Source organism: Anastrepha obliqua, chromosome 1, assembly GCF_027943255.1.
Source record: "Anastrepha obliqua isolate idAnaObli1 chromosome 1, idAnaObli1_1.0, whole genome shotgun sequence".
Classification (NCBI taxonomy): Eukaryota; Metazoa; Arthropoda; class Insecta; order Diptera; family Tephritidae; genus Anastrepha; species Anastrepha obliqua.
The window spans coordinates 94,561,144-94,576,411 of record NC_072892.1 but is presented as its reverse complement, the minus strand read 5'-3'; the positions used below and the strand labels follow the sequence as shown (position 1 = coordinate 94,576,411).

The 15,268-nt window shown below is 35.2% G+C and overlaps 1 protein-coding gene across 2 annotated transcripts in view; it reads right to left on the bottom strand.

Moving 5' to 3' along the window:
* The window catches only part of LOC129252921 (disintegrin and metalloproteinase domain-containing protein 10), a 164,981-nt gene that overhangs the window by 117,992 nt on the left and 31,721 nt on the right, over positions 1-15,268 (bottom strand). For both annotated transcript variants that reach the window (XM_054891092.1, XM_054891091.1), the window contains exon 2: positions 13,476-14,400. In XM_054891092.1, coding sequence (XP_054747067.1) covers positions 13,476-13,557 — 82 coding nt within the window. In that variant the 5' untranslated portion in view covers positions 13,558-14,400. The remainder of the gene's footprint in view (positions 1-13,475; positions 14,401-15,268) is intronic.

The window sequence follows — 15,268 nt, the reverse complement described above, 5'->3', positions numbered from 1 at the left end:
GTCTTCAAGTTTTTATTCAGAATTTTTAGAAAAACTCTAGATGCTCCCGTTTTACTAGTTTTATAGCCCGTTCAATATTCTTTTAATACAAAAGTAAGGCTCAAAATTCTCCTAGAGTGCTTGTAAGAGCGATTTTTCAATTAATTTCATATGAAAAACAAAGCCCATTTAAGGGTTAAGTAGCTGATTGAAAAAGCAATTTTCTTTGAAGTCTAAAAATATATACTTTTTTATTATAATATACCCAAAAAAAGAGCAACTACAGTTTACTTATTCTTCTTCTTAATTGGCGCGATAACCACTTACGCGATTTTGGCCGAGTTTAACAAAGTGCGCCAGTCGTTTCTTTCTCATGCTAACCGGCGCCAGTTGGTTTACTTAGTTATTCCAAAATCGATTAATTTACATTTCTAATTTTTTGACGTGGTTCGGTGCCACAAAACCCAAATCAATCAATCTAATATAAAACTTTTTTAAACAAAATTGCACATGTAATACCACCTAAATTTAAAACTTGAAAGAATTTTAAAATTCCACTTACTAACTTGGAAACCTCGAATGTAGGAGTATATTTATGTATAGGTAAATGTATGTATACTCGCATGTTAATATGAATCTGCTTTTGTGCAACTTTTATTCGATTTTTTTCACTGCATCAAGTTTTCACTCCTTCACGGGCATCTACTAACAAGTCTTAGACAACTTATTTAAATAACCTTTCACAGTTTTCCATAATCAATAAGCACTGAAAATAGATTCAATGACTACTTGAATGGCGAGTAAATATGTGCTTTAGTACTCTTGGCGCTTATTTGTGTTTTGCCATGGGAATGTTTGTGTATATAAGTGTGAATGTGTGAAAACGCCTTGCACTTGCTGAGCGATCAATTTTGTTGGCATTGTTGGCAACGCGTGTATTTGCGTTTGGCCTTTCCTCTGCTGCTCAATGCTGCAATCGATTTCTTAACAAATAGCAAATTTAAATTGGCTTAACTTGGTTTAGAAAGAAAGGCAGCAATGCTGTTATGTTCGTTGGTTAATATTGTTGTTAATTTTGCAAATTGTTTGGAATTCCTTTAACTGTGGTTTCTATACCTATTGAGGTCTTGATAAGGCTGTAACCGTGACTGAATGGTGGATAAATGTAAATACTAAATTTAGTTGTTGGGGATGCCATTCAAGTTAAAATTCGCAAATCACATCGTGCAGCAGTCTCTGTGGGTAATGAAAGCTTCTCTAATGTGCAGAAAGTATTATCGAAATTTAGAACGCATCATTAGAAAGGTGTGCGGATAGTACAGGGCCCGGATAGTACAGGGCCATGGATTTGAAATAGGTATTATTTGAAGAATGGTAACACTTAGCTGTCATCTGATTTGACAGAAAATTAGTTTTATTCTTCCGCTGAACGAAAATGGTTGTGTATACGCTCAAAGAACGCTGGGAAATATTGCGACATTACTTTGAAAATCATGGTAATGTTGCAGAATGTGTACGAAAATTACGTATGGCAATGGGAAGAAGAAAAGCACCGAATGAAGCGTATGTGCGTTACTTTGCGAAAAAAGTAAGAGAAACTGGGTTGCTTATTGACAAACCAACGCGTGACCGACCAAAAACCGTGCCGTCAAAGACCAGTATTATGCCAACAAACCAGCAACAATTGATGCACTGAAGACCAACATACGCGATATCATAGCTGAAATACAGCCGCATACAATCGAAAATGTGTTGAAAAATTGGACCGATCGTATGGGATGGTGCATCGCTAGCCGAGGCAGCCGTATGAATGAAGTTGTGTTCCATCATTAACCGGAAGGATTGAACTTCAAAATAAAAAAAACAGTTTGAAAAAATATTGAGTAGTTTCTTTTTTATAGCATTTTTAATTCCGTAAAGTTATATGGCGGACCCTATATATTCAAAAAATATACTGCGGCTTGAAAATATGATTCGCTGCAGGATTCGCTGATAGGAATTGAATTGAATCCAAAAATGATGATAAAATTATATTTTCCAACTTTTATTGCTAATAAGAGTAAGTTGGTACAGTACTGACGCCTGCAAAACCAGCAAGTAATTCCTTCAAAGACCTGCTACGGAGGTAGCAAAATTCCTACCCAGACAGTGGAGCGGTGAGCTGCGAGCTCTGAGAGGACTAATTGCATGACACAATCCATGGGGGCAACATATGATCACTATAAAACTTCTTCGATGTTTCATTTTAACGCCTTAGCTTCTACTTGGGTTGGTATTTTCGATGTATTTAAATATGTATTTATAAAATTTTATTATTTATATATAGTATATGAAATATTTTAGTTATAAAAGTATTGTTAGTATTTGCTGAACTTGTAAATTTTCATTTATCGTCATTCGATGCTAAGCAATGATCAATCAGATTTTCTTAAATTTAATTCTGTATTGAAAGATCGCGATTTACTTTGATTATCGCACGTGTTCCATAATGATAGGTAAAGTAAAAACTTCTGACTATCTTTCGCTAGATGTCTTTTGAGAACCATATCCCACGATATCTCATCAAAAAAATGTTGGACGATTTTATACTTAGCGAAGCCAGTTGTGTGCTACAGTATTCTAAAATCGAGGTAAAAAAAAAAGAAATTGAATTAAAAAGTCGGAGCAGGTGATCCAAAAAACTTGGTGCTATTTATGGACTCAATGAATTGTCGAACGCAACTGCATAGCGGCTATTTCAACAACTCCCTTCTGATAGGCCGTTTGTCGACCAACATTGCAGAATGGAGATAAAAATGGAGACAAGAGAAAATTAGACACATTTTTTTGTACTGCAAAAACCAATTCGTCAGAAAAATCCGATCAGTTGAATTAAACAATTTGCGCGGTATCGAATGGTTATATAGACTTCGAATATGAAGCACGTTCTGGTAGGCCAATTGTCAAAAATATTGAAATGGTGTAGTCAAACCGGTATTAAGAATAGGCTGGCAATAGACTGGCTCAGAGGAACTGCATGTTCACCCGAAATAGTTTGGAACCATTTGCGTAAGGCTACTTTCAAAAGTAAACTGAAACGGCTGGGAACGGGCGATTAAAAATAGGTCACATACGAAACAAACGGGCAACCAACCAACCAACCGACTGAAAAAAAACAGTCGTCAAGCCCAGATAAACAGCCAAAAAGATTTCGCCACTTCCAAATACTCATTTTAAACTTCTACTGCTATTAACTGACCTAATTGAATTGGTCTATCGAGCAGAAGTGACACGAATAGGTGAATGGGAACGAGATTCTGTTCCATCAAGAGAACGCCAGATGGAAACCATCATTAATGATGTGCTTAGATATTCGGGTGCTTAGAAGAGAGGCATTTCACAAACGTCGTATAAGGGTATTTGAAAATACATGCCTAGACATGGTTTACATTTTTTATTAATTCAGGTTTAGATCCTTTCAGATTTCACAATTTTTATTCAAAATACAGCGCTTAATAATTATATGAGAAAAGTGACATCGTTTAAATGTTCCCCATGAGCCTGTCGATAAAATACGCCAAACAGTCGAGTCATGAATGCCTAATTATTGAGAACGTTTAGATATCGATCGAGGCGCTAAAACAGAATGCTCCGTTTTTTGGTCTGCCAGTTTATTGAAACTTTTTTCACAAAGCCTTAAATTGTCGACACAATCGTACGTTATTTCCACTAAGAAGCTGCGAATTTTGCGTTATGTTGTTCTTAAAGATCGATGCTTTTCATATTAAATTTCAATAATTTGAACGCATTATTCTATCGTGTAAAATTGTAAAAACGGTATTGTGTAGGAGTTATTCACAACTGACACTTTTCGTTATACAACCATGGAAAAAAAATTAATTTTAATAATTTTAAAAATTGCGCTGAAGTTAACCCTCCCGAAAAATTGGACCTAGACGGTGTTGTCCACTTTGTTTCTTCTATTTATTTGAAACACAAAAACTAAAAAATAAATTAAACAGTATGAATGTAGCTATGTCCCGTACTAAAATAAAAAAAGAAACAAAAATTGACAATATGGTGCGGTTTTGAATTTGACATGAAAATTTGAAAATGAAAATGGAGTTTTTCAGTTTTTAATAAAAAAATACGAAATAATTGAAATAATAATATGATTCTACATATTCAAATTTCAGACGATTCGGTTGAATAGTTTTTTTTTTTTCTTTTTGTGACAACATCAGGGCGAAAAAAGCCGTTTCGAGATATTTATTATATCTTAAAGTCTGAGCCGTGCGGACCGCTCTCTACCTAGTTAATAGGCTATAGAAGCTATAATATTGGGAGTTTCCACATGAAAATTTCACAGTATATTCTTAAGATATTATACTTTCGAAATATCGAAAAAATAAAAAATCGATTTTTTTTAATTTCTGGACCACCGGGCTCACTTAAAGAGCTAAAAGCATCAAATTCAAGGTTGAAATACATCCCATTTGAAGCTGCTTACATGGGCGTACTCGTAGCAGGAGGTTAAGAGGCTTACGCAGCCTGTACAACTGAATAGAGTGTACAATAATTACCCAGTTTTATTTTGATCTTTCAGTAAGCGCACTCTATTGAATTCAGGTGCTTTGCGCTTCGTGAGACTTTGATCACACAGAAATAATCGTGCACAGCTGAGCACAACCACCAAATTGTTATTAATATATAAATAAATAAGCGCGTCAAACTAAGCTCCTTCGAATTCAACACGTATGTACATATGTATGTATACATGTGCAATTCCTGTGAATTCCACAAAATAATGTATGTATTTAATATGCTTGCGAACCATGTGAGTGCTGGCGCGCCAGTTTTTTTCATATCGCTGTGCCTCAAGAATACAAATAGTACCGCTACTTCACCATATGACATGTACACATTAGTTCATTTTTGTGTGTCTTTGAGGCTCTTCGGAATGTCATTTGACGAAACCAACAAAACAAAAAATTCTGCCCAAAATTTCTTTATTTGAAGTTTGATGCATTTTTGTGCTTACTTAGAATTGCGTTTTGCCATTCAATCGGTAGAATTTGCTAAATGTGGCGGCAGAGGCTCACAATCTTGTAGTCGAATATTTTGACATTCAGATTCAACATAAGAGGATTTCGCGGAGCAAAACGTAGGAGGACTAATTTCAATTTCTGGGTTGTGGGTTGCTTTGATAATGTTATTTCGCGCTCAAAAAGGGACAGAAAAGCTATATCATTTAGTTTGTTTTTTGAAGGAATTACTTGCCAAACAAACAAATTTTGATCTTTTTAGTGATGGAAATGATTTTTAATGATGGAAAAAGGTGAAAATAAAATCTTTATGCGCTCCATTGCTTGCCTGTTTGTATACTGCAGCTGTCGAGTTCACAATTGTCAAATATGACTGAGGTATGGCGTAATGATGTATTTGCTAAAATTAGAAATCTTCCGATAAGGTGATTACTTTTGCGCCACCGCACTTCGAAGCTGATTATTTTACAACTTATCAAAATTTCGAAATTTTCAAAAACTTACTCCAAAAATAAGTGTTGCATTGTCGGAGTGATTACGTTTCAAAAAGATATCTCTGTCGAGAAAATTTCGATCAGATTTGCGTCTATTATATACATATTACTTCGAAGTACGTAGGCTCGAATCTCCGTGCATGAAACACCAAAATGAAGAAAAAGTTTTTTCTAAAACCCTCGGCAGAATATGATAACTCTCCGAATGTAGTTCTGCCACGAAAAAGCTCCTCATAAAAACCATCTGCCGTTCGGAGTCGGCTTGAAACTGTAGGTCCCTCTATTTCTGGAACAACATCAAAGCGAATACCACAAATAGGAGGAGGACCTCGGCCAAACATCTGACAGAAGTGTACGCGCCAATCATTTATTTCTTTTATATTTAAATGAAAATAAGTGAAAATAGTTGGAGAAATTGGTAATTTATTAATTTGCTGTGCTTTCACTACTGATATTAAAAAAGTTGTATTACTTTCACATAACAATGTTACATGGTATTTTTCAAAAATATTTTTGTTAAAGTTAAAGTTTAAAAAAATTAACATCGGGGCTACAAATATAGGCTAGTAACTGTTTCCTAATTACCAGCATAATTCTTTGAGTAGTAACTTTGTTTGTGATTACTTCATACAATTACCTATTCATTATATACTTTTAATGGACTCTGGGCAACTTTTGCCACACCCTAAATTTTTGAGCAAGAACAGATCGTCTCATGATTGAGTCTTAAAAGTTTCAAGATTACATAAACCAATTATCGAGAAGTTCAGTATTTTTAATATTCACTGCAAATTATTTCAAAGATGCATTGGCGGGATACCACTCCTTTTTTTCTCTTAAGTACGCATTATACCATCACTCAGCCAACCGAGTAGGCTAGTGATATTAAAACTTAAAATGGAAGAAATAGAAAAATTATAATTAAAAAGAATGTTTTTTTTTATCATTATTGCAGTTTTTTTTAGCGTTCAAGTCGCGCGTACATAAATGAAGTCGTCCCGCAGTGAAACCAATTAAGCCAAAACGAATCGAGTGCACTGGAATGGCAAAACAAGTCAAGGCGCGGTTGGTATTGCCCCTGACACCGTAATCCCTGCTGTCGCTAGAATTGCTTTTACCAATGGAAAAAAGACCGAAATCAAATCGTCTCAGTGCACATGACATCAGATGATTTCGAGAGAAAGAGATGATTTGTGCTGTTATGTAGCAGTAATCAATTTTCCACTTGTATGCATCTGTTGGCAATCTGCTAATTAATTGACATTTTAAATTGGCTGGTGTTCGAGTATGTCCCCGGTCCTCCGGCCCCAAAAGCCGACCGCCAACCAAACGCCGTCACCCGCAACTCAACAACACCCACTCGCATCCGTTAAGGGACAAAAAAGTTCGGTCGCCATCGCAGAGGTGGCTGTCGTCGACGCCGGTCTGAATCTGTGACAACAACAGCTAGTCGCTCAGCAATATGCTTATGTGTGGGTATTTGTGTGGGTATTATCGTTATGGACACGTGTTTGTTTGACGTACACGTTTTCATGAATGCATTCGTGGTCTTGTTTGTTTATGTGGGATTATGCGGGTGTATGTATGCATGTGTAGAATTTGCACATGCTAAGCAAACTTTAGGAATCATATTAACTTAATTTGCAAGGACATTCGGCGTGGCAAAGGTAAATCAGTAGATGAGCTTGGCGTGGACCACAACTGTCAACAAGTCTCTAACAACATCAACACCAAAGTAAACACACCATGTACTGTTATAAATATTGCTGCTTGCCTGCCTCTTCCTTCTCTCACTCTCTCTCTCACTCTCTCTCTCTCTGACTTTATTATCCATTAATTATTAAATAAGTCAATAGTGGTAGTAAATGATAATTAAAGTGAAGCGGTGAGACATAAAAGCTCTATTTAAGCATGATATAAAATTAATTTATTTTCCATCATTTCAATTAGGTATATTCGCCATTACAACAACACAATACTCTCCTGATTTACCATTGATTTCTTTCTTTCCGCCTTTCCATCATATTTTCGCATTTAAATTTGCATCCCAATGGTAAATAGTTTATTTAAATTGTTGAGCGAAAAAATTTCTCTTAGTTACTGAGTTAAATTTATATACTTATTTATATATTTACACATATAGCGATATTTATATTATAACATTTTTATGTATATATTTTACAATTTATTTTTATTAAATACACTTTTTTTGAGTACTGAAAAGAGTACAAATAATTGTGAATAATTATTCTACATTTGAAGGTATAACAAGCACTAGCTGCTCTTGCCAGTTAGACCTGGACATGAGTATTTTGTATTATAAAGGGTGCTTCATTAGCTAGCTTCTTTTTAAATGAAATTTTATTTTGATGGTGACAGCCATTTTGCGCTCAAAAAATACACATCTTCGATACACAAAATTTATCGCTTAAAGCTTGAACAATTTTTCAATTTGGCATATAAAATTGGCGCATCTGCTGATCAAAAACTCTCATGTAATTGCCTCGAAGCCAATATATCAGCTGGTTTCGATGTACGCAAATCATTGGAACGTTTTTCGGAAATATTGCAGTAAAAGCCATTTTAGCTGTGAAGCTTAGTTATTCTTTTCATCTGGATGGTACACCATGTCCTCAGCTAATCAAACATATATATGAAGAGCGCTATGTTCGGTAATCGTGTGATTAGTAGCCTTATCGATGACAATTGGCCACCTCGGAGCTGCAATTAGACGACATACATTTTTTTTTTTTGACGTTACCGTTAACGCTTGATGTTATAATGTTATGCCGATAAGGTAAACATTTCCTATCGCTAGTATTCGTAGCTTTTCCAATTTGAGTTAGTATTGTACAGTAAATAATCAAACTTTCAGGTACCTCCCACACATTTCTGAAAAAGTCAAAGTCCTAGGTTGTTCAATATGGTTTATTTACAAGCCATTAGTAACGGTGTATCACAGTATTTTCTATTTCAAGTATCCTGCAGTGAGAGAATTTTTATTTGTGGAAGGTTTAAAAGCAACGGCAATTTATGAACGAATTTTGAAAGTGTATAAGAACCTTTCGTCATTAATTAGAACAGTAGAAAGGTGGGTTACAGAATTTGAATGTAATCGCACAAGTGTCAAAGACGTCCAAAAACAGCAACAACACTAGGAATCGTAGAAAACATTCAGAATATCGTATCGGAAAATCGTCGAGTAACGTTCACATATGCATTAATCACCTATAAATCCACCAAATTAATTTACCCGTTCACATATGGCAGATTACCTGCAAAATTGACAATCAGCTGTCAATACTGCTTTGAAAGGTTTTTCTTCATAGAAGTTGCTTTGGTGGAATATTTCGGTGTTTTTGGTTTCTTTAATTATTATTAACGATATGAAGAAAATACAAGGAGAAGGAATAGCTAATTTAATTGCGCAATTAATATTTAACAAAAATTTTATTAGAATTATGTTTACCGACCTGTTTTCTTTGCCGGCATTCATTTCATTTAGTTTTTATTTTGATGTTTCTCCTTACATTCGTAATAATAATTAACGATAACACAGAAAACACAGGGTTGCATGTCAAAATGTTTCGTTATTATCTAAGATTATTTTATAATCTGAGATTTTTCACAATAGATCAGCTCTGGTCGCAGTGCGTAATGGCCTTCTAATAATCTCAGATTTTGGGAGAAAAATTGTGTATGGGAAATCGGGCTTTTTAATTACGGATTTTGAGTAAAAGTAGATCATCTACTTATATGTGAGCGTATTATTAGGCATGCCATTGGGCAGTGTAAGCAATATTTTGACTGAAGTATTGAGTTTCAGAAAGCTGCGTGCACATTTGTTGCTGCATTCGCTAACAATGGAACAAAAAAATTTTCGAACGAGGCATTTAGAGCGTTTTCGAAAGGGTAAAAGTGATTTTGTGCGTCGATTCATCACTATGGATGAGACTTGGGTCTATTACCTTGATCCTACATCAAAAACAGAGGCTGAAGAGTGATGTAAACCTGGTTCTTCCGAAACAAGTTCATGTCCAGAAATCGGCCAAGAAAATGTCAGCATCAGTTTTTTGGAATGCGAAATAAACTTTGTTTGCGGATTACTTGCAAACTGATAATACAATAAATTCTAAATACGGAATATTATTGTAATCTTTTAGACCCGCTGAAGGATAAACTCCGTGAAAAAAGACCCAGTTTGCAAATGAAAAAAATATTTGTCATCAGGACAATGCACCGTGTCACAAGAGCATTTTGACAATGGCGAAAGTCCATGAATTAAAGTTCGAATTGTTGGCGCATCCACCGTATTCACCAAATTTGGCCCCTAGCAACTTCCATCTGCTTCCAGACCTAACAAAATTCATGCGTGGAAAGCGTTTTTCATAAAATGATGAGATCATAACAGCTTTGGAAGCGTATTTTGCAGGTTTTCTAGATTATCACTTCAGAAATGGAATTCATAAATTGGAATCGCGTTGAACAAGTGTATTGATGTTCAGGGAGACTATACTGAATAAGAAAAGTGTATTTCAAACCATAAAATTGTATTTTCCATATTGAATAGCAAAATTTATTGAACAACCTGGTATAAACTAGCAATTTGAAGTATTCACTAGCTTTTATTCACACCCGCGCTGCAAAAACTAGTTTTTACTGGTCAACAAAAAGCACCAGGTTAAACTGAAATTCTTATCCACCTCAATACTAGCTTACACTTCACATTTCGTTGAATTACCTTTTAATTCACATAACACATTGCTTGGTGTTGGTAGCACTTAGTAGGTAAATGAATGAATTGTACAGATTTTTCTTTAATAAACTCTCAAAAACAAACATGAAAAACGTAAGCTTTTAAAATTTAAATGTGATTCGAAAAACAACTAGCTTGTGGTACAATATTCGTTTTTCAGCAAAAGTAATTATTTTGTTAAAATGCACCATCGAATTATGCCACTCTAGACTATCCACTTCTTTTGAATATTTCATGGTGGGCGTTCATGACCATTGCCATCGGTAAATAATACCCTGGACTCCCACCATATCAAATATGCATTAATGGCAGATAGATGCCTTAGTTGCACATGAATTTTTCATTAGAAGCTACATATGTATGAGTACAAACATATATCCGTGTATATGTATATATTTTGTCGAGGAAGTAAAGTAAGGAAGTAAGTACTTACGTAAGTACGTGCATATGAATTAATACATCCCACCATACACTTAAATGCATTAAGGTTGGCTAACAGTTATGACAATGAAGTTAGAAAGCAGAAAAAATATACTTCCTGTTGAAGGTAAAATGAAATATGCTGTTTAATTGTAAAAAAGGGAATGATAAGAAGAGAAAGGTTCAAATAAATGTTTGGAAATACTGTAGAATGTAAACTACTTTTGTTTTTCTACAAGTTTTAGTTAGATTTAGATATACAAAAATTACATACTTTTACTTTTCCTATAATAATATTAAAAAATTACACATAACCCCATCAGGGGGTTCTTTAAATAAAAACTAGAAATCAAAAAGAAAATTCTTCATACCCGAAAATTCCCAAGTCCTATTTTGTATAAAAAATTAGATTCGTAGTCAGAGACATAACAGTTATAAGATTTATCGCAAAAACGTTGCTCCATAGCAGTTATTAGATGAGAAATATTTTTTATATTTCAATGTTGCCTAATAACAGTTATATAAGTTATATAATCTTTTCACTGCCAATAAGGTTATTGCCAATGTATATAAGAATATTTTATGTTGCTTGATAACTATTGCGCAAGAGTTCTGATTATTAACCCTTTGGGGACGAGTGTCGGCATATAGCTGCCCAAGCTGTTTTACCGTTCCGGACGCGGGTCGGCATATAGCCGCTCAAATTAGTTGGTAGCTGCAAGGCTCGCGACGTCTGTCGCTCTGAGCAATAAGATACGCATAGGTATAGTAAAAGAATCACGCTTTCATACAAAGACTTTAGGGGCCATGAGCGATAAAGTCTTATCTTCCTTATAATGTAAACTTACGATGTGAGACGACGGTAGAGTCAAAACGAATTTCAGTTATTCGATTCAATCTCTCAGTGTCACTGTGAGAGGAACCAGTAAGCTTTTTATATATTTTATATTTTATCCTTCGCACGATGGCTAAGCGATTTAGAGATGATACATTAGATTAGAACTCTCACTTCTGACGAATATTACTTTAAATCTAATAAGACGGAAGATGTCAGCAACTCTTTGTGAAGTGGAAATGAAATCTGTGCAATAAGGAAGCCAGTCAGGCATTTCAACATTAGCAGTGATAGTTTGCTTATAATTATTTTTTTACTGCGCACTCCAATAACCCTCGTCCTCAGCGACGCTCGCCCGTCGAGCGGCTCCGTCCCCAAGGGGTTAACAATTATCAATAACATGAAATGCAAACTTCACTCAACCTCAAGCCACAATAACACAGGAGTTTATTAAATACAACTCAGTTATATCTGCACATTGCACACGGTTTGACTCGGCCCAATATCAAATATCATGGAGTCACAATCTCAGTACTCTTACTAACATCCACAACGTAATCGTTTGCCCATTTCGTCTCATTTATTTCGATTTGTCATTTGAGATATAAAGCGCCTTCCATTCGCCACTTCTCTGTGCGTCTAGTTCGTTTAATTTATTTCGATTTGCCATTTTAGATATAAAATCCCTTCGATTCGACACTTCTCTGCTCGCTATATTTGGGCTCTGCTCACTAGAGGAGAAATAAGTTATCGAGCAAGATTCGCCGCTAGCGAGTAAAGTTTTGCCGAAGGCGAATTTATAACACGTGATGACATTCACCCAGCTGATTTTTCGGCGTAGATATGAATAGTGTCAAAATGATTTGCCTGTTCACATTTGTGTCTACTTTGCCATTTGTGTATTCAAAATGTTGATTCAATTAATATCTAAATCATATAACAAAAAACACAAAAAAGTGTGTGCTGTGCTTCAGAAAAGTGAAACGGTGTAAAGGACTCTTTTTTGATGATCCTGCTGAGGAACTGAAACGGCAACTGTGTAGCAGAGCTCACATCATTGTTCATAGCAGATTGCATCCTACTCATAGAGTTTCTGCTACAATGAGCCAGTAGAAAAAAGATGTGAGTATTCCCTTGCTTACCTACATTTACATAAACATCACCACAACGCAAACAAAAATGCCAGAGAAGTTTGTTATCAATGCTGGCATCTTGAAAATCAAAGCAATTTGCTTGGTTAAAGGTGTGGGTCTCACTTGAATAAACCACATTGAAAGCACTAGACCACGATGTGCTTCTCGTAAATTGCTGCTGATGATGGTTGGCATGCATAATTTGTATCTACAAAATGTCAATTCTCTTTCAAGAGAATTTCATTAGAACGCGTTCATACAGGGAGGTCTCTTTTGGTGTTTCCCGTCATGTTCACACATCTTGCAATTGTTATTTGAAGCAATAAATGTGAGCGCGGTATTACTTTCGGCAGCTCTTTTCCTTTGCTACCAACATATGTATGTTCATTTATACCAGTTGCTTCATATACATATAGTATTCGTCATTCGCTAACGCATGGCGAATCAAATGCCAATAACTCTTATGGCAACGGAAAAAACAATTTCCCATCTATTTAAAAACTGTTATGGAACGGGCAACGTTTTCAAATTGTAAATTCAAGATAACTGTTATTCCAACCCCCCTCCCCCTACTCGTAGTAGTTTTGTCAATGTTAATCTTCGTATTAGCGTCGTATTAATTGAAGTTAGCATCCTTTAAAATTTTGGGGGCAAAAAAATTACTTCAGTGGATCTTTATGTTGTAGTCGTCTTTTCCCCTAGAATTATATAGGAACGATGTCGAATAAAAATTGAGCCGCCCTTATATGCAAATATGTACATATGTATATTACATACATACGAGTATATGTACATATTGAGATGTATTGCGTGCTTCTGAATACGGCCACTTACCTGGTAATTTTAATGGTGTTGGACTTGCCATGTATTCCTTGTGGGCCATTAGTAGCACAATGGCGACAATAATTAAATTCATATTTTCGAATTATGTTTTCAAATTTCCGTTTCCAATACTTCTGCTTCGCATACAGTTCAATAGCCCTCAATGCTTGAACTATGTGTACGTGCAACTGGCGGAAGTGCGACCACAACGGGAACGTTTTTGCTTGCGTTGCTTGTTTCGTAAGAGTTCTACAGACTTGTTGTTTCTGTATATATTTTTGTATTTGTTTCTTTAGCTGTCGCTTTTGTTGTTCTATTCGTTGCGATTGCTGGACTACTGAAACGTTAACGGGATGCGTGAATGACGCTTGTTGCAGACTTGCTAACGACGTTAACACACTCAAAATGCAACCACAAACACGACACACTTGACCAGCACAATTTTCATATTTGATTGAGGCGTGGTCGTTCACGTTGTTGATGTCGTTCACGTTGTGGTGCTGGCAATTGCCAATGTCGTTGCTGTTGCTGTTGCTGATGCTGATGCTGTTAATGTAGCTGTTGCTGTAATTGGTGCTTCTGATGATGATACTGTTATCGGCTGGACGTTGTTCTTGCGTCGGTTGTTGGCAGTAGATTACAAGGAGTGTATTTGGTAACATTCCCGTTTCGAACACGCCAAACACATGTCAGAATTAAAACCAAAAATATTAAGCAACACTTTTTTATGAGCGACAATGTAGTAGTTGTTGTACGCGTTTAAATATTTGCAATTTTCAATTCTTTTAGGAAACAAAAATTTTGATTAAATATCACAGGAGAAATATCATAGAGTATTCATACAATATGTATATACACATATGTATGTATATGTATGTGTGGCATGTGTTGAATTGATACACTCTTCATTCAAAAATTATTACACCGCTACGCGTATCTGAAAGGAAAAACAAAAATGTAAATTTATAATTAGCAAGTAGTAATATTGGACGTTTTTTTACTGATAGTTCTTAAATTAGTTAAAACGGAAGTCTTCATAATTTATTCAATCAGAGTCACACAAAACCAGTTAGTGGGTTAACTTATTACTCATAGTTATAATATTTTAAAAACATTACCTCATGCTAAGAATTCACCGTTAATAAAAAAATAATAATAAAGGGTATTTCAAAAGTGGCGCCTAGATGTCAGTAGTGGATAATTCATAAACGGTACATTTTTTGTGTGTCATTTTTGACATTTGTCAAGTAGACAGATGTACAATTTTACACGATAGAACAACGCTTTAAAATTATTGAAACTTATTATGAAAATGATCGATCTTTACGAACACCATACCGCAAAATTCATGACTGTTTCTGTGAAAATAATCTAAAGAATGAGTCGACCATACAAAAGTTGGAGAAAAGCTTCCAAAAAACTGGTTCTGTCGGGGATAACAAAGGACTGGCAAGCCAAAAATAGGACTTTCTGTTAATAATACTGCTGATGTAGGGCAAAGTGTTGCTGAACAATCTTCAACATCCATATATCGACATTCATAACAATTAGGCATTAGCAGAAATCGACTTTTTGATGGATTTTATATGTTGACCTGTTCGTGGTGTACATTTAAATGATGCAATTTTTCACATATGATTGTTAAGATCCATATTTTGAATAAGAATAGTGACTAGACTGCAACTCTAAGCGGTTCGTAGCGCTTTTAGTGAATTTCTTACCTCTAAATTAAAATGATTACACACATAAAGAGCAAATAAAACTTTCATATTTTAGTGTATCTCTACATCTTTACTAAGATAATT